This window comes from Momordica charantia, assembly GCF_013281855.1.
Source record: "Momordica charantia cultivar OHB3-1 chromosome 8 unlocalized genomic scaffold, Mcharantia_2.0 BLBB01000008.1, whole genome shotgun sequence".
NCBI lineage: Eukaryota > Viridiplantae > Streptophyta > Magnoliopsida > Cucurbitales > Cucurbitaceae > Momordica > Momordica charantia.
In genome coordinates this window covers 3,546,226-3,570,079 of record NW_028275166.1, presented here as the reverse complement: position 1 = coordinate 3,570,079, position 23,854 = coordinate 3,546,226, and the positions used below count along the sequence as shown (strand labels likewise).

The window sequence follows — 23,854 nt, the reverse complement described above, 5'->3', positions numbered from 1 at the left end:
AAATAATGAGGTAAAATTGAATTTGAAAAAATTTTTATTTGTGAATACGAAAAATATTTTCGGTATGTGTTGAAAATACCGAAGACCAATACAAATTATAAATTATTATTATTATTTTTTTTTGGAATGCATGGCTGAATTAGTATAAATATGCGGAGAGAGAAGAGGTTTGCATGAGCGGAAAGTATAATATGGAAATGGAAAATTCTACCGATTTTTGGGGAAACCAACATACTTTACAGTTGGTTTTGGTCAAAATCTGTCGGCGCTGCTGAAACATTGCTTCTCATTTTTGAATTCCATTCGCCCTTTTTTTTCTTTTCTTTTATTTATTTATTTTTTCCTAAGCGTAACTCTCTCTTCTTTTTTTTTTTAAATTATTTTCCTCAACAATTATTGTTTTCTAGTAAGTTGTGCTTATTAGGTGTGTGAAATCAAGTTAAACACTTCGAATTATGGGCTATCCAAAAGCTAAATAAAGTATTTAACGCTGGATAATTATTATTATTTCACGCTGCATTGTTATTATTTTATATTTTTTAAAGAAATGTAAGAATTTAACCACTACTAATATTTTTTATTTATCATTATTGAATTTATAGGTATTGAAACAATGTATCTATATTTTACTTTTTCATAAAACAGAAACAAAAAACTTAAATACTATTAAACGAACTCTTAGTTACTCTATTAAACATGTTACCTATGACATTTATGAATATAAGTACTATAAACTCAAAATTTTCAAATTTGGATTACGCAAAAGGTATTTTATTTTTTTTAATTCAGTTATGATTTTATGGATGGGAAGATACAATTTGAAACATCTTTCTTGGCTTCAATTTTCTATTTAAAAATGATTAGAATATGGAATTAGCGTATTAAGTAATTGATTAGTAAATGACTATATTTGATTAGTTTTAAGTTAATATCTATATATTTATACCGACGTGGGACCCACATTTAACCCGAACAACTGTACTACGGTAGTGTTTCAAAAAAAAAAAAAAATAACGTAGTTATTTCTTTTTACCAAACCAAACCCATTAGTAAAAAAAGAAAATTACAATTATAACGATTTCACGTGAAAATTAATTAATCGGGTCAAACTTACTGACCATGGAAGACGGTGCCACGTGGGACGTTATTATTGAATCATCAGAAATAAAGCTGCTACACGAGGTGCGTAGCGTAATATTTCCCTACCTGGCCGTACTGCGGCCACGTAAGCAAAAAATTGCCAAAGCGGTGGGGCCCAGTTAAAAAGTCAATAAACAGACGGTAAATTATCCCGAGAGGCGCGTGACGGCGAAGCGCCCAACCCAACGGTAGGACATAGCGGAGAATAAAGAGAATAACGAGGGGCAAAATGGTCCACCTCGAGGTGGCGTGCTTTAACGTCATAAACTGAGCCACACTCTGTTCAAACAAAACTCAGTTCAGTGGAACGGAAACGCGCGAAGTTTCGAAGAACGAAGGCAAGTTTCTTTCCCTCTCTCTAATTTTTGTTGTTCTTCAATTTCCATCTCCTCCGCTGCGGATTCCAATTGCTTGTTTTCTCGGAAAATCGGGGCTAAGAACCAAAAGAGGAAGTGGAGGAATTAGGGGAGAGGAGAAATTGATTGAATTACAGAGTCTCATTGAGATTTGCGCCATTTGGAAGATCTTCAGCGGATCAGGATAATTTAAAGCAAAGGCGGCTGCAATTTATGATACCCACAAGAAGAAGAGAAGGTCTCTTTCTCTATCTGCAATGCTACTCGCCTAGTTCTAAATTTTTTCTTTAATTTTTCTGAACAACCACTTAATAATTCTATCCACTTTCCCATTCCCTAATCTCTCTTTCTCTTTCCCTCCTGACGCCTATTTTTTCTGTGCAAGTTCTTCGCAGAACAACGCTTCTTTCTTTCTTCTGGGTTTCCCCCCATTTCCCCTTTTCTCTAAACGCGATTGTGTTTTGTGAATAATCTCTGTTTTGCTCTCACGGAGCGTCAGCAATGTCATCATAATGCCTCGAAATTAATGAAGGGACGCGATAACCGAGACCTTGGTCTAGAGCGAGCATTTCTCTCGGGCTAATGTTTATTATCGTTCTCAGGTAACGTGCTATGGACGGAGGAAATCTCTGAAAATCCGCCATTTCTTGTATAGGTTTGGACCTTCTTTCAGTAAATTTGTTTCGGGACTGTCATTGCTCAACAGGGAAAGTCCCATAACTCGTCTCGCAGTAGAAGAAGAAGAAGAAGAAGGTTGATGGCGCAAACGAAGTCTTAGTGGAAAACAGAGGAGTGGTTTGTCTGTTTTTGTCTGCAGTAACGTCTGATATTGTCATCGATTCTGAGTGCAAGCAAAGATGAAGTTTATGAAGTTGGGATCGAAACCAGACGCTTTTCTAGCTGATGGAAAAACTACTAGGTGAGTACCCACTTCAATTCTTCATTTCATTACAGTATCTTTCGCAGCAGCAGGGTCTTCACACTGCACTGAGAATCTCAAATCGGACTGCCCTTTGCTTTTGTTCTTAAATTGTCTCGAGTTTTTTCTGTCTGGTTTCATTTTGCTCCACTTTACTGTTCTTCCTTCTACTTCACTAGCTTTGTGATCGTTCTTCCTTTTTTCTCTCTCCCTCAATGGAACCCCAAGTCTTTCTTTTTAGTTAAATGGGTATTTTCTTATCTGTCTGTTCTAGTACTTAAGTGGTTGCTTCTCAATCCATAAAATTTGTGGTCTCCATTAATCTGTGGATGAATGACTATACCCGCTATGCAAGTATGCAGTTTTTGGTAAACTAACATGTTCTTCAGAGTTAAAAGATGATATTGGTGATAAATAGTTGGATCAATAGGATAAAAGTTATCCGCTGGGTTTTCATTGTATTTGATTGATTCGATGCCAATATTTAATTTTGCGAGCGAAGATGGAGGTGACTGGGATTCTTTTTCACGACATCAGGTGGTGGTCCACTCGTATGTTGTCGTCTTCTTGTTGAGTTCGTGGTCCATATCTTTTAAGTTTCTATGGGTTATCTGTAGCCCCTCTTTTCTCTTTCATCTTGGACCGGCGGGACCAATTGTCAGCCATCGATTTCCTTTGTTGATCCATTCATTTTCTACTTGTGCCCTTGTGGGTTCAGATTAAAAATGGACCATCAAGTGACTATCAATATTAGTTGTAATAAAAATCATATGCCATGATTTTGATCTCATACACTATGTTCATGTATTATTAGATTTGAAAGTTAAGTTTATAGGTGAGGGATATATAATTTTTATAATTTTATTCTAACATGCAGTCTCGGAAAATTTGATTGCTTGAAGAATACCTTGTTATCATATGGCCTCCTGCATGTGCAGTGTGCCGTGTTGCTCATTCATGTGTCAGGTGTTGCCAAGATGGAGCTAGACTAGTGGTTTGTCTGTTTGTTTTTGTTAGAATGTAATGATATTTGTATCCCCTTTTCATTTGATGAAGAAGTTTATTAGTTCACTCCATGTTTGATTTTGAAGTTTTGACAGTGTTATGTCTTTTAGTATTTTGGGATAATTTGAGCGCTCAAACAGAGGTCCACAAATGTTCTTTTCAGTCCCATGTCACTTTCTCGTCTACGATTGTCTTGGCATCATTGAAAAAGGCTTACCAATGCATGGACTCCATTAGCTTGTGCAGCAAATTCTTGTTTTTTTTATACCCATGCAATGTCATAGACTCATATGTATTCTCTTTTGATCTATATCACGAACTACGATGCAATAATGGCGATTGGTCTCTTGAACTCTGAAGGTTGATTAATTTCGCAGCCATTCTTTTATTGATTGATATGATTGGAGCAATTGTACGTTTATTGTTGGAAGAGTTCTCTTCTGTACATTGTGTTGATTAGATATTATAGCTAACCACAGCTTTACTGTTTAATAATCTTCATGTTGATATAATTTTCTTCTGCTACCCACAACGTTACTATCAACAGTTTGAATTCTACTTTGCATCTCTGATTTGTCATTGTTGTGTGCTGTGATTTACTTATTTTCAGGTTCGTGTCATCTGAATTGCCAACTGACGTTACCATTTTTGTGGGCGAAGTAAAGTTTCTTGTTCACAAGGTACGATGTTCTTTGTTATCTCATGCATTTGGCATCTCTTAAACTGACACGTTGTTGATCATTTTCTCATCTCTGTTAACATATATGATTAAACGGAAAATTACCAAGACTGATGTAACTTGAACGCACAAGTAAATTTCTTGATTAATCTAGAAGTTAGTAAGTTTTAGTAGGAGTCTAAAGATATTTGCGAATACTGTCTTAAGATCAAATCTTTGTTTTTCTGCATAATCTTTTCCCACTCTCCATCTTCTGAACTGTAGTTAGTTTTTACTTGAAATTATATGATGTCTTGTTGATTATTTTTATAGCCTTATCAAGTTACCTTAGAAGTTTGAGTTTCTTTTGTCTACAGTTTCCTCTCTTGTCCAAGAGCAATTGCTTGCAGAAACTAGTATTGAAAGCCAATGAGGAAAACTCCGAGGAAATTCATCTGATCGATTTTCCCGGTGGATCCAAGGCATTTGAAATTTGTGCAAAGTTTTGTTATGGAATGACTGTGACTCTCAATGCCTATAATGTAGTGGCTGCTCGTTGTGCGGCTGAATTCCTTGAAATGACAGAGGACATTGACAGGGGAAACCTTATATTTAAGATTGAGGTGTTTCTAAACTCTAGCATCTTCCGTAGTTGGAAAGACTCCATCATTGTGCTCCAAACAGCCAAATCTCTTCTTCCATGGTCTGAAGATCTGAAGATTTTAGGGAGATGTATTGATTCTATTGCCTCAAAAACCTCTGTGGACCCTGCAAATATAACATGGTCTTACACATATAACAGGAAATTATCAGAGGCTGATAAAATTGTAGAAGATGGAATGAAGTACCAAAAGAAAATTGACTGTGTACCGAACGATTGGTGGGTCGAAGATGTATGTGAGCTGGAAATCGATCTGTATAGGCCTGTTATGATTGCTGTGAAATCAAAGGGCAGAATGGATGGTTCTGTAATTGGGGAGGCTTTAAAAACTTATGCTGTTAGATGGTTACCAGACACTGTAAATGCTCTGGCTTCTGATGCCCATATTAAGAGGAACAGATCTCTAATTGAAACAATCATTTGCTTATTGCCATCCGACAAAAGCACGGGCTGCTCATCCAGTTTCTTGCTCAAACTCATGAAGGTTTCAATTTTGGTTGGAGCTGATGACGCATTAAGGGAAGATTTGGTGAAGAGAATTGGCTTGAAGTTGCATGAGGCTTCAGTCAAAGATTTGTTGATTCTTGCACAATCTCCCCAAGTTACAAAATATGATGTCGAATTGGTTCATAGGATCGTGAATCAGTATTTTGTTCATAACAGGTTCAATCGAGTTACTGATGTTATTGAGAGAAGCGAAAAAGGGGCTGAAAATCTTCTACTGGGGCATGGGTCCTCATTGAATGTTGCTAAATTGATTGACGAGTATCTTGCTGAAATTGCTGATGACCCAAATCTCTCGCTCACCACGTTCATCAACTTGTCACAGTCGATTCCTGAATTTGCAAGGCCAATACATGATAGATTATATAAAGCGATTGACATTTATCTTAAGGTACGTTATGCAGATTTTTCATACTGCTTATTTTGTTGTATAAAGTAGTTATAATGACATGGGGTGTGCACGTTAACCTATTTCATATATGAGACGATAAACTTTTCTTGTTTTGAGCATAAGCATATTTTAGGTCTATTTTCTCCGAAATCATGAAAAGACGTCATAACCGCCTCATAGTTCATTATTGAAGTGAGATTAGGAAATCACTGAAATAGCTATACGTTTTAGAAATCACTGAAATAGCTATCTGTTTTTCAGTTTCTCATAGTAATGAGTACTATGAGTGAAGCTTTCTTGTAGACAACGGAAAACACTATATTTGAACATAATGGCGTGCTTTGATCATTTCCAGGTTCACCCAAGTTTGTCAAAAGCTGAGAGGAGGAAGATATGTGGTTTGATTGATGTCAAGAAACTTACAGCGGAGGCATCTATGCATGCAGCACAGAATGAACGGCTCCCACTTAGAGTTGTAGTTCAAGTTCTTTTCTTTGAACAGGTTAGAGCTTCTGCTGCAGTTGAAGCATCAAACAACTACCGAGACTCTTCGAGCGTAATGACTAGCATAGATGAAGAATGTCCGAAGGAGTTAGATAGCTGCAAGTCCCTCAAACATCATATGGGGCAAATGAAGATAAGTGAGGATATTCAGAAAACTAAGAAGTTAGCTAAGAAGAGCAGCAAAAACAGCAGAAGTGGTATGCAGCTGTTGCCTTCAAGGTCGAGGAGAATATTTGATAAGTTATGGATTGTGGGTAAAGGGCACGGGGAAAGTCGGAGTCCCGAGACGTCGGGGAGTTCTCAAAGTCCAACTTCAGTGGTTCCTGGGGATATGAAGTCTTCTAGTTCGTATACAAGACAGAGGAGGCACTCAATATCTTAGATTATGGATGAAGCTGTAGCAGCCAAAATGTAGAAAGTGCTAGGTTGTTATATTGTAATGATGTTTCAAATCAATCTCCTGAAAACGAAAAAAAGAGATGGAAGATGAGATATTTGTAGAATCTGTTAGATCAGTTTTACTTTCGCATTACGTAAAAATCTATGTTGATGATCATTCATAATCGATTTCATTTGTATTATTTTTGTTTATTTCTACTGATGGATGATTTCTACCCAATCAATTAGAATTCAGAAGCAACTAATGTAGAATGGTCCGACTTCAAGACGAGAATTTGTTTAAGATCTAATTTATAAAATTCTAACTTCCATGTCTGGAAAGCAAGAAAGAATGAAGACTAAGATAAGAAGGTGATATGCTATAACTCCTATATTTTCTACTTCTGAAAATCTGAACCCATTTGTCAAGAAATAATGAACACCAAATTAAAATAACAAGAAAATATATCCAAAATTCTGGAAGAAAAAAATTAAAAATATTCTCAACTATAACTTAGACGCCAGTTGGTTAATTTGTGAGTTGGGGAAGTCAATTCTTTGGGCCAATATCCTTCAAGCCACAGATTTGTTCCTCTCCCATGGCTGACATGACACTCACAACAGGGTCCTTTCCTTCAGCAAATCCATCTCTAATCTGAAACAGATGCATGGAGCATGTGAAAAAGCTACTTACTGTTGAATGACAACGTAATCGGGGGGAGAAAAAAAAGACATGTTCTGTCTCGTCGTGGAACCGTGTGTGTTGTGTATTTAGAAGAATCAGTTCGTGCATGAACTTACCTGGTCAAGTAAACTTTCATCAGTTGGAAGCCTCAAATCATCCTTTGTGTTTCCGTTGTCAGTTAAAAGACTCACCTGAAAACAAACCAAAAAGAAATTGCTCAGTTATTACATTGAACTAAATCTGACATAACTTCGCAAGTACAGTACTAAAGCGTCGGATTCGCAGAATACTGAGGAGAAAGAAAACTTGTCATCAACAGAAGATTCATCATGAGCCATTATCATAAATAATGGGAAAGAAACTCACAAATCCATCTTCGGAGATGTCGATAAGCTGATAATCAGTTCGAGTAACCTCGGGAACCTATACAAGGGGTGGGGAGGATGTGTCATGTGAGACACAGAACAATTGCGTAAACCTGACATATAAGAACACAAATAAACAAGATGTATACTCACATCACAGTTGTGGGACGACGGTACAATATCTTCAAGTTTTTTGGAATTGAATATATCAATTGCCACAAAATGGCATTAGCATGCCCATGCTTTCCAGTCTTGGATGTAGAAACCTCAACTACCTAGTTCAACATAATAGCATTTGAGACATAAAATGAATAATATAAAGATCAAAACTCTGTTATCATCGCTTTGCTAGCACATGAAAACTTCAGACCTTGCTTCTTCTTAAATAAACAAATCAGTAAAACCAGAGTCAAATTTTTATCTGCTCTAACAGGGTATGGAAAAGGAAGGCTTTCCCATTTAATTTAGAAGCAACATTGGGAGAGATCCGAGATAAATAATGGTGATTGAATTTTAAAAAACACACAACTTCTCCAATCAATAATTTCCCAAATAAGCTTCACAGTTGTATACAGAAGACATGAGTGACAACAATGATAACAGAAATTGCAAGGTGAAGGGTAGGTAACAAATTATTGATGGGAATCCATTGAAGCCTTCGATGATAGATCAACTAAATCTCTTCAAACCAAATAACATTTAGTAACCCTATCAAATCAATAGTAGGGCTTCGAGAATTATATTGCACAAGCTTATAGAATTGAAGGTAGTAGCACCCAAAAACCCAGAAGAAATCACAACAAAAGCAATTATCAATTATTAATGGGTTGAACATTATATCAATTGGTACCAAACCCATAAAGATACAAGACAGTAGAATCCAAAAAACCCTAAATAAGCCATAATTAGGCAATCGAAACCTAGATTTTATCTAAAAAGGAAAATCGGAAGAATCCCAATTGAAAATTCAGAAAAAAGAAAACAGAGGACTCAAATCTCAATCCTTCCAATTATACCAAAGGCATGAACAGATGAAGATAAAGGAAACAACAGAGATGATTGTGATGGTAACCTTACAGGGACGGCCCTTAATGACAATGTAACCATTCTTACGGATGGTTCCAGCTTGCTGAGGGAAAGTCTTGGAAGCGCCGGCGTCGGCCTTGGATTCGAAGTGGTGTTCTTCGTCCGACATAATCTCTTACTCTCATAAGAATTTGGTAGAAGAAGAAAAGAATTTGAGGCGGGAAGAGAGAAAATTTTGCAGAAAATTATTTGTTGGTATTAATTAGATTGGATTACAATTATATAATTAGGATAAGCAACCCTCACAACTCCAAATTCCAATCAGTTCTTTTTATGTTAAAATCTCTAATTCCTATTTTAACATTTTAATATAAAAATTATATTTTGAAGTTGAATTACAAATTGGGTCCTTTACATCTAATTTGATTGCACACGTTTCAAAAGTTTTTTTTTTCTTTTTTAAAATTTTATTTAGATAACTGGTTTCAAAAGGTTAAGTTTCTGACAAATCTGAAAATAATTTTAGCAGGGTTAGAATCTTTTTTTTACTAATGCTAAGATAAACTTTCATTTTAAAATTTATGGTTAAAAATTCAAAATCATTTAAAGTAATTTGAGATCAACCACTTAGAAGATAATAATTCTTTAAGTGTTTTTTTTTTCAAAACAAAACAAATGAATAGAACATTAGTTTTAAAATGTTTTTATTGTTTTTAAATTTAAAAATTGTCTTTCTATTTTCACTTTGAGAAAAAATATTCTTTTTTTCATTTTTTAAATTTTGGGTTCGATACTTTAATTTTATTTATTCTCTCTATTTTTCCAGCAAAATTTTTATAATATTTCTAGATTTATTTATATTTTTATTATTTATTTAGTACAATAAATATAACGAGAGGATTCGAACTTATATTAGTAGATATAAGAGTGACCAAGTTTTTAAGAATGAAATCTCACCATAAACATTTAATCTCGTTCTTTTTTTAAAATCATAATTAAATTTTAAAAACCAAAAAAAAGTTATTCTGTATTTTTTGAAATTTTGTTAAGATTTCGAACATGTTTGAACGGGTGGAAATTTAGACAAAGGTAACATCAACCGTATTATAAGCTTAAATTTATTTTAAAGAGAGGAAATTGGAAATAATATTGAATGATAAAAATATTATATATATTTTTAAATATGTTAGTGTTTTTAATTTTTTTAAAAAAGTTCACAAACTTAATTATTTTTCTTCTCTCACATGATAGCTTTTTTGGTTCCAAAATTATGTTATTTGCGTAAAAATTTAAACTTGATGTTATATCTAAAAATGCATATATACTTATCCTTATAATTTTTTTAATTAAGGAAAAGCTCTCCATGATAAGATTGAGAAGGAATTATATATTTAAAATTTTGAGAAATTTCTCACGACATAAAATTAAAATGTCACGAGTTTTCATTTTTTTAAAAATATCATCTAACTTTAACTTTTCTTAGGACAACACACATCACATTTAAGTTAGACTTGGATTGAGTTATGCTATTTTTGTAAAATTTTCGAATGTTATACTATTTTTGAAAATATATATTTATTTTATGTTGTTTTTGTAATTACCTCCTAATTCTTTTTGAGCCAATCTCTCCGTGTTTAAACTCTATTTATCAGAAAATATTTTAACAAATATATTAGATCTCATGTAATGATAATTAAAAAAATAAACATGTGAACATAGTCAAACTTGTCATCTTATTTAAATGTCGATTAATATCATTACGAAGAAATAGTAACAACAATATTTTCTTTAAAAATCATATGGAGGTAAGGAAAGAGATGAAATTCAATAAGTTTGAAAATGAGTGTATGGAGTAGGATCACACATTGAAATAACAATGGTTGAAAATAGCAACATTTTGGAAAGCTATATATTTTTTACATTATTGACCAAAACAAGAAGGTTAAAGCCTTACTAAAAATTGATTTAGGATTTTAAGAATCTTTTTGAGGCCTAAGGGATAACACACAAAAATGTAATATTAATTTTATATTTTAATTTTAAAAATAGAATAATAAAAACAAAATCTTTATCAAACTAGAATCTCTCAAGAAGAGCTTATATAAGAGTGAAAAAAAATAAAAATAAAATCTTACTGAAGAAATTTCTTGGAAGTCATGCAAGCTAATTAGTATTTTCCATTGCAATTAGCAAAATCAATGACCGAAAAAAAAATCAAATTCTATTTTATAATAAAATCACTTCATTTTTTACTTATAAAATATAAATATTAGAACATAAATATAACATAAAAAATAGAATATTTAATTTAAAATTTAAGAGTATGAGAAATAAGAAGTTGTTACTAAACATGTTTCTCAGTATCTTTTTTTAATTGAAAAATAAAGAACAAGAAATAAGAAATCGTTATTCTATTTTTATTTATTAAAAAAAGAAAATAGGAAACAAAAACAAAAACAATAGAAAGTTATCAAACAAACCTAAAATGGAAAGCAACACAATTGAGATCTAAAAAGAAAATCTCAATTCTTTCATTGACCTTGGCTGGTCAGAAATGGATGCTGTGAAACTAGAACTTTTAAGTCAAAGATCATTTTTCATATAACTAGTTTTGATGCTTTTTTAGGTTTTCTCCCCCAATTATTGTATTCAATTCATAGGTTGTTGTTTCTATCTTCTTTGTTGCCTCCACAAAGAGCGAGAGTGAGATCAAGATCAAGAGATACCAAAGGAACAGTAGCGTTGCACGGTGTCGACGGCAAACAATGGACAACAACTGGAGAAGACCGAGACAAGAATGGTCGAGTTGAACCATGAGAAGGAGAGTCACATTCATGGTTGTGCTGGTCTTGGTATGAGACCATGACCATAGATTTATCTTCCAAGCTCCTTTGTACCTAAACTCAAACAACCATTTTATAGACTTGTTACATATTCCATTCATTAGATAAATTTCGACTAAATCGATACGTATGAATAATTCACGAGTGCCAAATAGATCTATAAACCAAACATTATAATTCAAAATTCAAAAACTAAATAGACAAAATAAATTAAATTTCGAATGTTATGGTACATTTAAAATCATTATTAATTATGGAGGTAGGGCATTATTAGTTAATATACCTTCTTTTTGACCGGGCATCCTCGAGAAGAACAGTTGAAATAAGCACGAGGATATTGGTTATCCTTTGTTATCTTTTGTCCGTATTTCCTCCATCTATATCCATCTTTCGCCATCTGAAATCACAAATCCAATTAATTAATGTGATAAATAAAAATCAATCGGAACGAGACTATTATTTTGTTTACTATAAATTTTTTTGGAATCGGAATCACAAATCTTTTGATTTTGTTTCCTAATACTATCTAGAATTAGAAGGTGTAAATCAAGTATATATCAATCACTAGTATTCCCCTTTCTTATTTTAAACTGATTATAAATATTTTTTTTGGGCTAATCCATTTTTTAAATTAGAATAATAATTTATTCTAAATAATTTTATTATAACAATTTATTTAATATTAAAAAAGAATAAATAACTAAAATAAAATGAACCACCATCATTTAATATAAAATATTATTAATCTTTATTGTTTAGAAATTCAATTTAGAAAAATGTATGGATATTAATTAATAATATCAAAGTAAAATTAATTAATTAAAAAGTAAAATAGAAAATAGAAATATTTTATAATAAAATCACATAAGCTCATAAAAATTGTATAAATAAAAATAATAATAAAAACATAAAACAGTTAATTAGAAAGTAATGCGTTATAAAGGTGTGGAGCCACGGAATAAGAAATAAAAATGAGGTCGATAGGGTGGGTAAGGGAAAAATGAGATTTGATTATGAAGTTTGAATGTGTTCCATCGGTTTGATCCAATTTTTGCAATTTACTAAATGCCACTAAAGGAAATGAAAATTTTGATTAAATTCTCATTCTTTTGAAGTAAACGGCGTAAAATCTTCCCATATAAGGGAAAAAAAGATAACTTTTTTCTTCTTTTTCATACCAATGCTTGGTCCTTGAAGCCCGTTCTAACATATGTTTGGGTCGTGGACGGTGCCCCAAGACCCGCCCGAGCTTGAAGATCGGCTCTCGCTCTCTTGTTTGAATTACAGTTCAGATCACTCCCTTCTAGAAAAACACCCACTTGAGAATTTGTGTTTGTTTCTCGGGAAATTATCAAGTTCTTCATGCTCATAACTCCGAGAGCAAAGTTCAGAGCTTCATTCGCTTTCCGAAGCCTTTCCAGCTCTTTTTGAAGACATTCCACCTGAAATAAGTACGAGATCAAAGTTTCAGCATACTTTTCTCATGATTTTAAGTAAGAAGAAATGAATAGAGAATTGGGGTTGGGATACAGAAGAGGATCAAATTAATTAAACTTGCCTTCTGTTTGGCAAGGGCATCAGAATCCATGATAAAAGGAGGGGAAAAAAGCACAATTTTTCTATGAAAAGAGAGTGAAGATTATATCAAATGGGTTATGTTTAATGATGAAAAATCATAAGATGGAGAAGAAATGAATGGAGGAAACAAGTGGGTTTTTGGTTTGATGGAAAACATTTGGGAACCAGGAATTCAAAGCCACGAGGTTGGAGAAAAATGGAGGTGCATGGCATGGAATTCGATTTCTTGTGTTTGATGACGTTGGGAAATGGGAATTGAAAATCATTAAGTCTTAGGTTTCTGTGGAAAAAGAAAACTCTGGTTTTGGAATTTTTAAAGAAATTTGATTTATCTTATAATAGCCAACCATAATTACCATAAGCATAACTCGGTACTTCATAGGTAAGAAATCTTTTAAGAGATGATATCTAGCTTAAAATCTTATCATATTCTTGGCGACAAAGTGAATATTCACAGAATACTCCACCAAAAGAAGGGAAAATTTACTAAATTTTAATTTTAAGAAAACGAACTTTTATGACAAATTAAAGACCAATAAAAAATCAAACGACTCAAATAATTTGGATGCCCCACCAAGAAAAACGTCGAGATTCTGGAACCTAACCCTCAAATATAATAGACTAATTAGAAAATTTCAACAAAAGGAAAAAGAAAAAAGAAAAAAAGTAGTCGGTTACAACACTTTCAGACTAAAATGGAAGACATTTGTGTGGGAAAAGCTTGTTTTTTTGTTATTGTTTCCACATGAAACGACAAGGAAATGGTAGGAGAATTGATGTTAAAATTGTTTGGACTCAAATAAACCCGTTTACTTTAGCTTTGATAAGTAAACATACGAGTCATCATCACTCACTTTCATCACTTATAAATCAAAATAATATTTTTCTTTCTCATTCATCCAAATGGATGAAATTAGGTACATATACCCGGAAAACTAGATGTTACAACAATAGACTTTTATTTACACTATTTTAACGTATATACATAATGAAAATCTTTTAATACAAATTTATATTTACATTTCAAAAAATTTAGTGGGTGAAGTGTGATGTTAAAATTTTGGTCAAAATAAAAATGAATGTTATTTTTTTAAAAAATATATAAACCAAAACAAACGTTTGATAAATATATTGTATTTTGACTAAAATGAAAAAAAAAACAAGTTGAAAATATAAAGACAGAAAATAGTCGTTATATTATTTAAACGATATAATTTTAGAACGTATAAAATCATCAAAGAATTATTTTTTAGCTTTTCTAAGCTCATATGAGAGAAGGAAAAACGTGTGATTGTGTGGTTTCTTGTATGAGTATTTTAGGAAATTCTAAAATTATTTTTGATTATACAAAGTGAACATGATTTGTTTTAAAACCATTATTATTGAAGAATATTAATGGAAAAGACTAAAATATATTTAATGTAAAATTTACTGATTAGAGTAGAAATTTGAGATTAAAAATTTCATTTCGCGAACCTTGATAATTTTACCCTATTTGGTCTTGAACTCCAAATAATAAATCTATATCATTTAGCAATACTAAACTAATGAGTTGATGCTTATTTAAGAGTCGAGAAATGATGAAAATAATTAAATTTAAAATGTGATGCATATTATTTCTCCTATCTACATTTTCGATTTTCTTTTTTTTTTTTGGTTGGCCAACATTAATTTATTTTGCCCAATTAAGTCCAACTTGTTTCACACCGTACAAAATTATTATTTGTTAGGTCGATCAATTTAGTATATACTAGCAGTTTAGGTAACGATCAAAATCGAAAGTTTAGAGATGTAACTAAAATATCTTATAACTTAGCGATTAAGGTTCGTTTGATAATAATTTCATTTTTACTTTTTTATTTTTAAAAAGAATGTTTACCTTCCTCTCACAATTTCTTTGGAATATATTTATCCTCTTTCTTAAAATCATATTTGAATTTTTAGCAAAATTTTAAAAGCACAAACTAACTTTTGAAAACTATATATATATGTATATGTATTTGGTTTGAAGGTATAAATAAGGTTTATAACTAATAAAAAATAAAAAAATCAAAACCAAAATAATTATCAAATTAGGCCTAATAAATACCATCATCCAAAAAATCTAAGTAAAGACAATTTTTAGTTCCTATTGGTTAAAAAATTTAATTTAATTATTTCTTATCATTTTAAACATTTTTCATAATTCATAAAATTAGTTGATGATAAATTTGTGAAATGATATAAATTTAGAGAAGAAAAAAGTTATTGAAAGGAAAAAAAGCTCGAAATTTCTACCAATTCTTTAAAAATGATGACAAGACATTAGAAATGTTTATGTCTTATATGACATTTTTTCTTATCTAAATTTCTGTCAACTGATCACTGAATATTATGCGAAGAATATAAAGTAATATTTGTCCATTTTGACTGAAAGATTAAGTTGAAGCTTTTTAAATAATAGTAATTAAATTAAAAAATCACCCTAAAATTAGAGATTAAAATAAATATTTGGCATGAAATAAATATAAAAGCTAAGAAATGATAAAAATGGAAAAAAGCAAAACTTTTGAAGAAAAAACCCAGGGTGGGGCTGTTGTTGCAACTTGCACGCCAACCAAAAGAAGCGTACGGAACTTAAATTGCAGGAGGGAGAAAAAGTCAAAGTCAAGGTTAAAATTCCAGTCAACGTTCGTCCATGTCAATTACTCGTACAATTATTATGTACTTACATTCAAATACAACAAATCCAATGTAATTCCATACACCAAATAATTTCATTATTGCTTATGATATTCATTTTCTTTATACGTTATTATAATAATGTACTAGTCAATTTGAATCTAACTCAACTAGTTAAGATATATATCCTTAATTTTTTTTAGTCGTAGGTCTGAATTTTCACTTCTATATATTGTTGTAAAAAAGAAATTGATGAACGCATTAGTAATATCTCTTAAAAGTTGTATATTTGAATGCTACCTAAAAAAAAGTACGTATTTACTCATGTGTGGGTCATTTATCATGTAATTCTTATAATACTACAAATGTATTTTTAACTCATAATTTGAAACTTTTTTTTTTAATTTTGTTTTTGATTATATGTAATTGGACTTAGGATGTTTCTTTTAGTAGTATTTAAAAGATATTTATCAACAATAAGTGATTCTCTAAAAGCATTTGAAACGATGTATTTGGGAGACCGTTATTTTAAAAATGTACTCTTATTATCAATACTTATAATATGATAAAAAAATGCATATTTGGTTGTTTGATTTTAATATGCATAAATGTCGTCAATCAAATTAGAAATGGTTTTTCCTTGAATGATTAATATTTACGTATTAATTATAATTAATATGAAAATGTGTAGCTAGGGAAGGATTGGTGAAAGGAAATTGGATGTATTGGAAAGAAATTTTCAAGATAAAGTGTGTGAAAAGAGAAATTGATGGACGAGACGAATTTTATAGATAAAGAGGGACGCACAAAAAAAAGTGTGAAAAATAGATTAGTATGAGAAATTGTGCGAAAAAGAGATTAATGAGAGAAATTGAATGTACAGAGAGAGACATCGTAAGAGAAACAATCGGGTTTTCTTGGAAGTTTTTAAGATCAAGACTCAGTTTGGGGCGATATCAGAATCAACGACTAAATCTCCATCTTTTATATAGCTTCCTTTTATTTGTATGTTTCTCAACTATTCCCTTTCGAATGAAGTGATTGTTTTTTTTTTATTTAAAGAGAGACATTGTCAGAGAAATTGTGCGTGAAAAAGTATTAGTGAGAGAGGAATTGTATGTTAGAGAAAGTGCATGTAAAATGAGAGATTAGTAAGAAAAAATATATATGGACGGTGAACTAATTTTTGTGTAAAATTGACGAGAGAAATTAAAATGTGTATGATATAAAATTGAAATAGAAAAAATTATGCGAAGATGAAAGATTATAAAATTAAAATGTGTTTATATGTGTCTGATATGAAAATGTTTATAAAATGTATGCCTAACATTTGTAAGAAATAATGTTATATTAACCTCTCAGACCAGATTTAATGGTATCGATTATATTATGTTAAATATACATGTTTTAGTTAGTTACTAACTATTATTAATGATAAATTACAAACGACATTGATGGGTTACGATAAATTTAATAATTTATTCCATATCTTAACACTAACGTTAGTTGAGCGTTACATGATATCGAATGGAAGACTTTTATTATTGGTTAGTCCTTTTAATTATTATTGTTTTCTTGGTTTATCCACGTGATGTGGCCACAACTTGGATGAAGTTGTTCTTCCATTCAGAAAGTGGCTTCTTGAAAAAGCTGTGAACTTTTTAAAGTTCCATTTTTGTTGGAGGTTGCGATGGGTAAGATGTGGCCACAACTTGGATGAAGTTGTTCTTCCATTCAGAAAGTGGCTTCTTGAAAAAGCTGTGAACTTTTTAAAGTTCCATTTTTGTTGGAGGTTGCGATGGGTAAGATGCTCACAGTTCACACGCGCTATTCGTTTTCATCACAAATATTCCTCCTAGGTCATCTGTTTCACACACACTTTGAATAAATTTGGATTTATGTAGTTGAAATTGAGCATCTAAACTTAGAAAGGTCGAGGTCGAGGTTGTGGTCGTGTTCGGATTTACGTGTGAAAGAATGAACTTAGAAATTTCTATTTGCGTGTTTGATTTATGAGTTTGTAATCTTTTGAAGATTCAAATCATATTTTGTTTTCCGCATTTCTATATCCAACTTTCTTTTAGTTTATATATTTTAAATGTTTAATTTTTCAGTAAATGAGTAGTTTCTCAAAAGTCTCAAGAGTCTCTCTCATGCTTTAATGCCACTAGACTATCTCAGGGCGAAGTAGTTGTTTTATGTGAAATAAGTGTTAAAAGTCTGATTTGGTCCTAAGACTAATGAATGGGCCAACCCAATGTTGACTTAGTTTTATAGTATTAGTATACTAACGGGTCATAACACTATCTTTATATTGACCACCATTGAAAAATTAACACACTCATTTTTAGAGAAGAAACTATTTATTTTTGCATTTCTTTTTCTTATTTATCTGTGCACAAGATAAATATTCATCTGTCTAAATATTTTTCTAAACCTATTCTACCAACCAAACTACGGCCCCCAAGCAAACATTCATTCCTTGAAAACTTCAAATGATATTGTCCAAAGAGTGGTTAGCAAAGACATAAATGGAGTTCATTGTTAGGTCAAAGAGCACCAAATCATATTTAAGAAGATTTCATGAAAATTGATGATTTCTTCAACAGGAAGTCATGAGGGAACTTTCCCAACAAGAAATGGAGATTGAAGACTGGTCGACAGATCAATTATTTCTTGGTGATTAAGAAATTAAAAAGAACACTCCAAAGCCCAAAGACTAACTCTTATTACTTTGAAATTATTGTTATATTTTCACGAAAACAAATATTTTTCTCTAACTTTTAAGTCGGCTGCAATTCTTTCTATGTTATGAACACAAATGTGCTCAAGTAATAAATAAGCTTCCAATTTATTCATCTTTTCTTTCCGGTCAACTTTTCCTGCGCTAGGTCTACGGTTAGACCGTTGTGATTGTCGGACACCATCCATCCGTCAATAAAAAATTACGAAACATATTTGACAACTAAGAGAGAAATAAGATATTTTTGTGACGATAATAATTTTTTGAAAAGTTTAAAGTTATATATAATGAATTCATATATTAAAATCAATATAACAATATAGTTATATATAATGAATTCATAAATTAAAATCAATATAACAATATATATAACACTACATGCAATATGGTATTAAAAAAAAAAAAACTGCGTCCAATATACATCCACTCACTCCCTAGCAAAAAAATGTAAACTACAAATCCAACCCAATACCACAAAATTATAAGTTCATGATGAGAGTGTGTGACCTCAAAAGTAATTATTATGCCAAATTTACACGTCGTCACTCACACTCTCAAGTTTCAATCCTCTCTAAAAGAGGGGAGAATTGAAGCTTTTCCTTTATTGTACAAAAAATATATACTCCAACGAAGAACATATTAATTAATTAGTTATCGCCAGATTTCTTTATCTACCATGGTTCCAGTAATGGCAGTGGCAAGGGCTGTAGTGAAATTGGGGTCTCTGGTCAGGAAGGAAGCCATTTGTTGAACTAGAATTTGTGGGGTTGATGGAAGTGAAGCTTTGAGAGTGTCAACAGAAGATGATGAGGGGGATCTCATGGACGGTGGAGATAAAACAGAAGATTCCAGCTTATTTGAACCCAATTGAATTGGTCCAACCAATTGATACTCAATTCCAGAATTGGGTTGCATGTGATTGTGCTCTCCTTCGTATGTAGCCACTAAAAATGATGGGTCTTGAGCACTCCTTTGCACCTGTAATATTTGTCCAAATGAAATATAAGTTCAATGATAAAAAAGGGAAGGATCCATTTGGTAATTTTTCGTTTCTAATTTTCTAAGCATTCGACAAAATATATATGATTTCTCCGAAGCATTCTGAAATTTTAAAAACAAAAAATTTTTGTTTCATTTTCAATTTGTTCCAAAATATAAGATACAATATTATCTTTTATCATTATTTAATTTATGGATGTTTAGAACGTGCAATTCAAGAAATAAGAATGTTCCCAATGTTCATGTTGGCCATTATTAATACAATTGGAAATTAGGAATAGATGGCGAAGGAATAACGAGGATTACACTTTTTTTTCTTATGCAATGATGTGAATTTTATGCAAGAAGTCTAATATTATTTGAATGAATAGGAATTAGGATATAAGAATGGGGTTGAAAATTAAATAGGGTGAGAAAGAAAGAGTGAGAGGGAGAAGGTTCGAGGAAATTACCTTCTTTTTGACGGGGCAGCTGGGGGCAAAGGAGCACTTATAGTAAGCTCTAGGGGAGGGGTTGTCTTTAGTCACCTTTTGACCATATTTCCTCCATTGATATCCATCCTTCACCACCTATAGTTTTACACCATATCCAATTGGAATTATTATCTAAAAAAACAAAACGAAAGAAGAACAAGATGAAGAATTCTAAATATTAAAATTAGCATAAATTGTCACGTCAATTTTTGATTAATCAGCCACAAATATGTGGTTAATATATGAATACTAGAGAGTTCCATTAATATCGCAAGATTTAATCCCATCAAAACTATTCTAATTAATTTAACAAACTAATATAAATGAACTAGTTCAATTCTACCTTTTCTTTTCCTTATCATATTTGAGACAAAAAAAAAAAAAAAAAAAACTCCCCTTTCACCATCTAAATTTTAATTAAGTTTCTCAATAACTAAATTGACTCATAAATCCAACATGAAACATAGCTTAGTATCTTAGAGCTGGAAAGTTTCTCATGTTTGTTGTATTAAAAACAATTTAGAAGGTAAAATATGTAGTGTATCGGTTTATTTATTTATAATGAGGAGTGGGAATTTAAGCTTTTCTAGTATTAAAGTTATTAGAAGATGTATTTAGTATTAAACTCATGAAAATTCGAATTTGAGACTTTTAAACCAAAACCAACTAAAACTAATATGACCAAGATACTCTAAATTCTCGTATGCTAGGCTACTCTTGGGAACCACCATTTATTTATTGGGAAAACAAACAGTGAGATATGGAGATTTGATCCTTTCGTCTCAAAGAAAAGTACAGATATCTTTACCCAAGCATGGCATATTTATTTCTTAGCACAATAAAAGTAAATGAATAGGAATACATATTTCTTGAGTCAATCCACCGGAATTAGAAAGAAGTTGAAGATTGAATGAAAAAAAAAATTGAAATGTGGTAACATAAACATGAACATACCAGAGTTGAATCAGATAGCGGCGTGGGAACCAGAACTCGTTTAACCTTGGGCTTACTGTTTTCTCTAGGCCTTTTATAACACGAATCGTCGTCGCTGCAACATCCGCAGTACTGATCCGTAAAAACATTACTATTATTACCGCTCCGATTCGAATTGCAGTTATCGCATCCGGCCTTTCGCTTCGATCTCGATTTTATCATCAAATCCGACACCTGATTTCGCAGAACACTGTAATTCTCCACCACAAGCCCTATAATCTGATTCAGCTTCGCATTCTCCGAACTTATCCGATTCAATTTCTCCACAAGAACACCCGCCGCCTGCACAGATCAACAACAAACAACTAATTGTAATTAATCTCCCTGTTCTTCAGAAGAAAAAAAAGGTTCGTTCCGATTATTCGTGCAACGACCTGATCTTCTTTGAGTGAACTGTAAATAGTGTGATTCGCCGGAGAATCGTCGGCGGTGGGCGGCGGAGGATTGAAATTGAGGTCGAGAGACGTGTTGATGGTGGCGGAGGCAGAGGGTTCCATTTGGGGCAGAGGAATTTGGGGGCAAACCGGGAAACAAGTTTGTTGAACTGAACGAGTAGTGGCAAAATCCCGCTCCCTTTATATAGGAAATTAGTTGCGGAAATTCTGTGGAAAATACTTCTGAGGATTAACCCTTCTTTTTTCTTTTCATTTTCGTTTTGGATAAATGACGCTATGTGCTTACGTGGTCATCCCATGCGTCGGTCCATCTCACTCCTTAATACCGGCCAAAAATAAATGTTTAGAAATCTGTGTTTTTTTTTAATACGAAATTTGTCTAACATTTCATAAATATTTCGAAAATCAAACAAAAAAAAACGTCGATAAACTAGTTTAAATTTAAAAAATAAATAAACAGAAAACTAAATCTAAAAATATCATTAAAAAAGTCTGAATATTTCTTTAAAAAAGGGGGAGTTATTAATCATTTAAAAGAAAAAAACTGTCATTGAATGGGCCATTGATCTAGTGTAGTATTTGCCAAATGTCATCATACATATAAGTTAGAGTCTAGCATTATTACTGAATGGGACATAAATCTAAAATTATATAGAAATTTACATTTTTAAATTTAAAATTTTAGAGAACAAAAAATGAGAAAGGATTACCCTACCAAAATATGTTTAGGTTTCTTTTCAAAAAAACAAGAAACAATTATAAATTATGATAATGTTTTTTTTCATTAAAAAAATAGAAAATAAAACATCATGACCTTTTTAACCTAAATACTCCGTTATATATTAAGTGTTTACACATAACTTTTGAAGTTAATATTTTGGTCTACTTTTGTTGCGTTGAAGATTTTTTAGAGAACTTTTAAAGTTCATTTGGTCTTAACCCTTGGCAACAGATTGCATTTATTTAATATTTTTGCTGATTTTATATGCATAATAAAACGTTGAATATAAATCAAATTGATATGTTGAGTTAATTGTCAAATCAAACTTTATATATTGACTTGTTTTAGATTAATTAAACAAAAAATGGCATTAAAAGTCAGCTTTTATGGCTAAATTTTAATAATATCATTTTTTTAAAATTATTTTTAAGTAGATTATTTTATAAATTTACTTAAAATTTTATATTATAAAACTTAAGATTTAAATCTCATTTTCACTCCTGAGTTATAAGATTATAAACTATCATAAATTTTCAAGTTTATTAAACACATCAATTGTTTTCCAACCCATAATATTTTAGTGGAGATATATGTTAATTTTCAAGTTTATCAGGGATTGGTGTAGGACACTCTATCTTGATCACTCTCAAGTTGGCACAATCAATTAGTTTCTTTGACCATTTTTTGTTTCTTTTTTCTAATAATAAATGTACTTGTTCTAATAACTTACATCAGTACATTATGCTTGTTTTTAGTTGGAGATATATGTTAATTATGAGCTATGCTCGCTTTTGGTACTACATTATGCTCCTTTATTGGGTTTATATGGGTTTAATTTATAAAGTACATAAAAGATATTATTGATAAATTTTAGTACATTCTTTTCATAAATAAATGTAACTGTCAAATTATCTCATGAGTGTTGCTGTGAAAATGAAATAAAGTTATCATTGATTTTGGGCATCATTACATACTTGTACACATGATTTTTTAACGCATATAAAGATCTATATTTCATAATCAGTTGGGATAAAATATCGTCTTAATTATAATAATTGGGAATATAAGCATGATAAAAATATATATTTGAAAATATGAAAATTGAAATAATCTACATTGTGAAATATGAAGTTTTAGATATTATATTTTTGAAGGAAAAAAAGTCATGTTTTTATAAATGATTTCTTTTTTTTTTTTGTATTTTTAACACTTGAATTTTGTATTCTGTATTTATTTATTTTTTTTGTAATGCATTTAGCACAAAGAAAATGGAGTATAATTGATGGACTTGGAGGTTAAATTACAAATTAAAGATAAAGAACCTAATTTAAAAAAAGAAATGTGAGAGGAAAATTTAACATCAAAGATTACAAGAAAACTTTGCAAATATCTATTAATCAAAATATTTGTTAAATTATCAATTTGATATTTGTTCGAAATTAGTTTTAATTTAATCTTACATAATTGCAAAAATTTTATTTTATTAAACTTGACAAAGTTCTTTCAGGGAAAATTTTAAACAACAATACTTTTTTTTAGAAAAATAAACTAAAATAATTAAAAGAATATAAAGACCAAACATAAATAAAAAGAAAAAGGGTACTTTTTTGTTGAAATCTCCACTTTTTCACGTTATCTACCTTGACTTCAAAAGCCCGGTCTACCTACGTGTCCTCACACACGTTGTTTGAATAATAATTTTATAATCGTTGCACGAATTTTATTTTATTTTCAAATTGCGAGTGAATAAATTTTTATATATAAATCTTAAGGGTTTTTTTAAGATTCAATCAAAATTAATTTGATAATGGAACTCAGTTGTTAATGTTAGACACATATGACTTTTTATTTTTCAC

The 23,854-nt window shown here is 31.1% G+C and overlaps 3 protein-coding genes and 1 pseudogene across 9 annotated transcripts; 1 reads left to right on the top strand and 3 right to left on the bottom strand.

Annotated features, from left to right (window-relative positions):
- The first annotated feature begins 1,372 nt into the window (after positions 1–1,372).
- On the top strand, positions 1,373–6,719 carry ENP (Phototropic-responsive NPH3 family protein). Of its 6 annotated transcripts, none has more exons than XM_088127340.1 (5): positions 1,373–1,478; positions 2,099–2,415; positions 4,031–4,100; positions 4,456–5,634; positions 5,990–6,719. In XM_088127340.1, the coding sequence occupies exons 2-5, from the start codon at positions 2,354–2,356 to the stop codon at positions 6,518–6,520; spliced, it is 1,842 nt and encodes a 613-aa protein (XP_087983466.1). In that variant the 5' UTR covers positions 1,373–1,478; positions 2,099–2,353; the 3' UTR covers positions 6,521–6,719. The 6 variants fall into 6 exon arrangements, with proteins under 6 accessions (XP_087983466.1, XP_022131526.1, XP_022131522.1 ...); XM_022275834.2 differs by having other exon boundaries at positions 1,424–1,734; positions 2,152–2,415; XM_022275830.2 differs by having other exon boundaries at positions 1,424–1,734.
- A 175-nt stretch (positions 6,720–6,894) lies between these two features.
- LOC111004697 (eukaryotic translation initiation factor 5A-like) lies at positions 6,895–9,123 on the bottom strand (annotated as a pseudogene). Its single transcript, XR_015792769.1, has 5 exons — positions 8,639–9,123; positions 7,720–7,841; positions 7,568–7,624; positions 7,318–7,392; positions 6,895–7,171 (listed from the first exon to the last, which is right to left on the bottom strand). The product of XR_015792769.1 is annotated as a eukaryotic translation initiation factor 5A-like (transcript).
- A 1,862-nt stretch (positions 9,124–10,985) lies between these two features.
- LOC111005051 (uncharacterized) lies at positions 10,986–13,304 on the bottom strand. Its single transcript, XM_022276402.2, has 4 exons — positions 12,994–13,304; positions 12,614–12,877; positions 11,719–11,832; positions 10,986–11,489 (listed from the first exon to the last, which is right to left on the bottom strand). The coding sequence occupies exons 1-4, from the start codon at positions 13,021–13,023 to the stop codon at positions 11,247–11,249; spliced, it is 651 nt and encodes a 216-aa protein (XP_022132094.1). The 5' UTR covers positions 13,024–13,304; the 3' UTR covers positions 10,986–11,246.
- A 5,482-nt stretch (positions 13,305–18,786) lies between these two features.
- LOC111004661 (putative WRKY transcription factor 40) lies at positions 18,787–21,439 on the bottom strand. Its single transcript, XM_022275767.2, has 4 exons — positions 21,257–21,439; positions 20,844–21,164; positions 19,869–19,985; positions 18,787–19,395 (listed from the first exon to the last, which is right to left on the bottom strand). The coding sequence occupies exons 1-4, from the start codon at positions 21,377–21,379 to the stop codon at positions 19,069–19,071; spliced, it is 888 nt and encodes a 295-aa protein (XP_022131459.1). The 5' UTR covers positions 21,380–21,439; the 3' UTR covers positions 18,787–19,068.
- Positions 21,440–23,854: the final 2,415 nt, after the last annotated feature.

Bases quoted from the DNA above. Each gene is read 5' to 3' on its own strand.
- ENP (XM_088127340.1), top strand. From the start codon at position 2,354: ATGAAGTTTATGAAGTTGGGATCGAAACCAGACGCTTTTCTAGCTGAT. The intron at 2,416-4,030 runs GTGAGTACCCAC...ACTTATTTTCAG, and splicing joins GCTGATGGAAAAACTACTAG to GTTCGTGTCATCTGAATTGC. The intron at 5,635-5,989 runs GTACGTTATGCA...GATCATTTCCAG, and splicing joins CGATTGACATTTATCTTAAG to GTTCACCCAAGTTTGTCAAA.
- LOC111005051 (XM_022276402.2), bottom strand. From the start codon at position 13,023: ATGGATTCTGATGCCCTTGCCAAACAGAAG. The intron at 12,878-12,993 runs GCAAGTTTAATT...TACTTATTTCAG, and splicing joins ATGCCCTTGCCAAACAGAAG to GTGGAATGTCTTCAAAAAGA. The intron at 11,833-12,613 runs GTATGAAAAAGA...TTGTGATTTCAG, and splicing joins GCTTCAAGGACCAAGCATTG to ATGGCGAAAGATGGATATAG.
- LOC111004661 (XM_022275767.2), bottom strand. From the start codon at position 21,379: ATGGAACCCTCTGCCTCCGCCACCATCAACACGTCTCTCGACCTCAAT. The intron at 21,165-21,256 runs GTCGTTGCACGA...TGATCTGTGCAG, and splicing joins GTTCACTCAAAGAAGATCAG to GCGGCGGGTGTTCTTGTGGA. The intron at 19,396-19,868 runs GTAATTTCCTCG...CAAATATTACAG, and splicing joins GCTGCCCCGTCAAAAAGAAG to GTGCAAAGGAGTGCTCAAGA.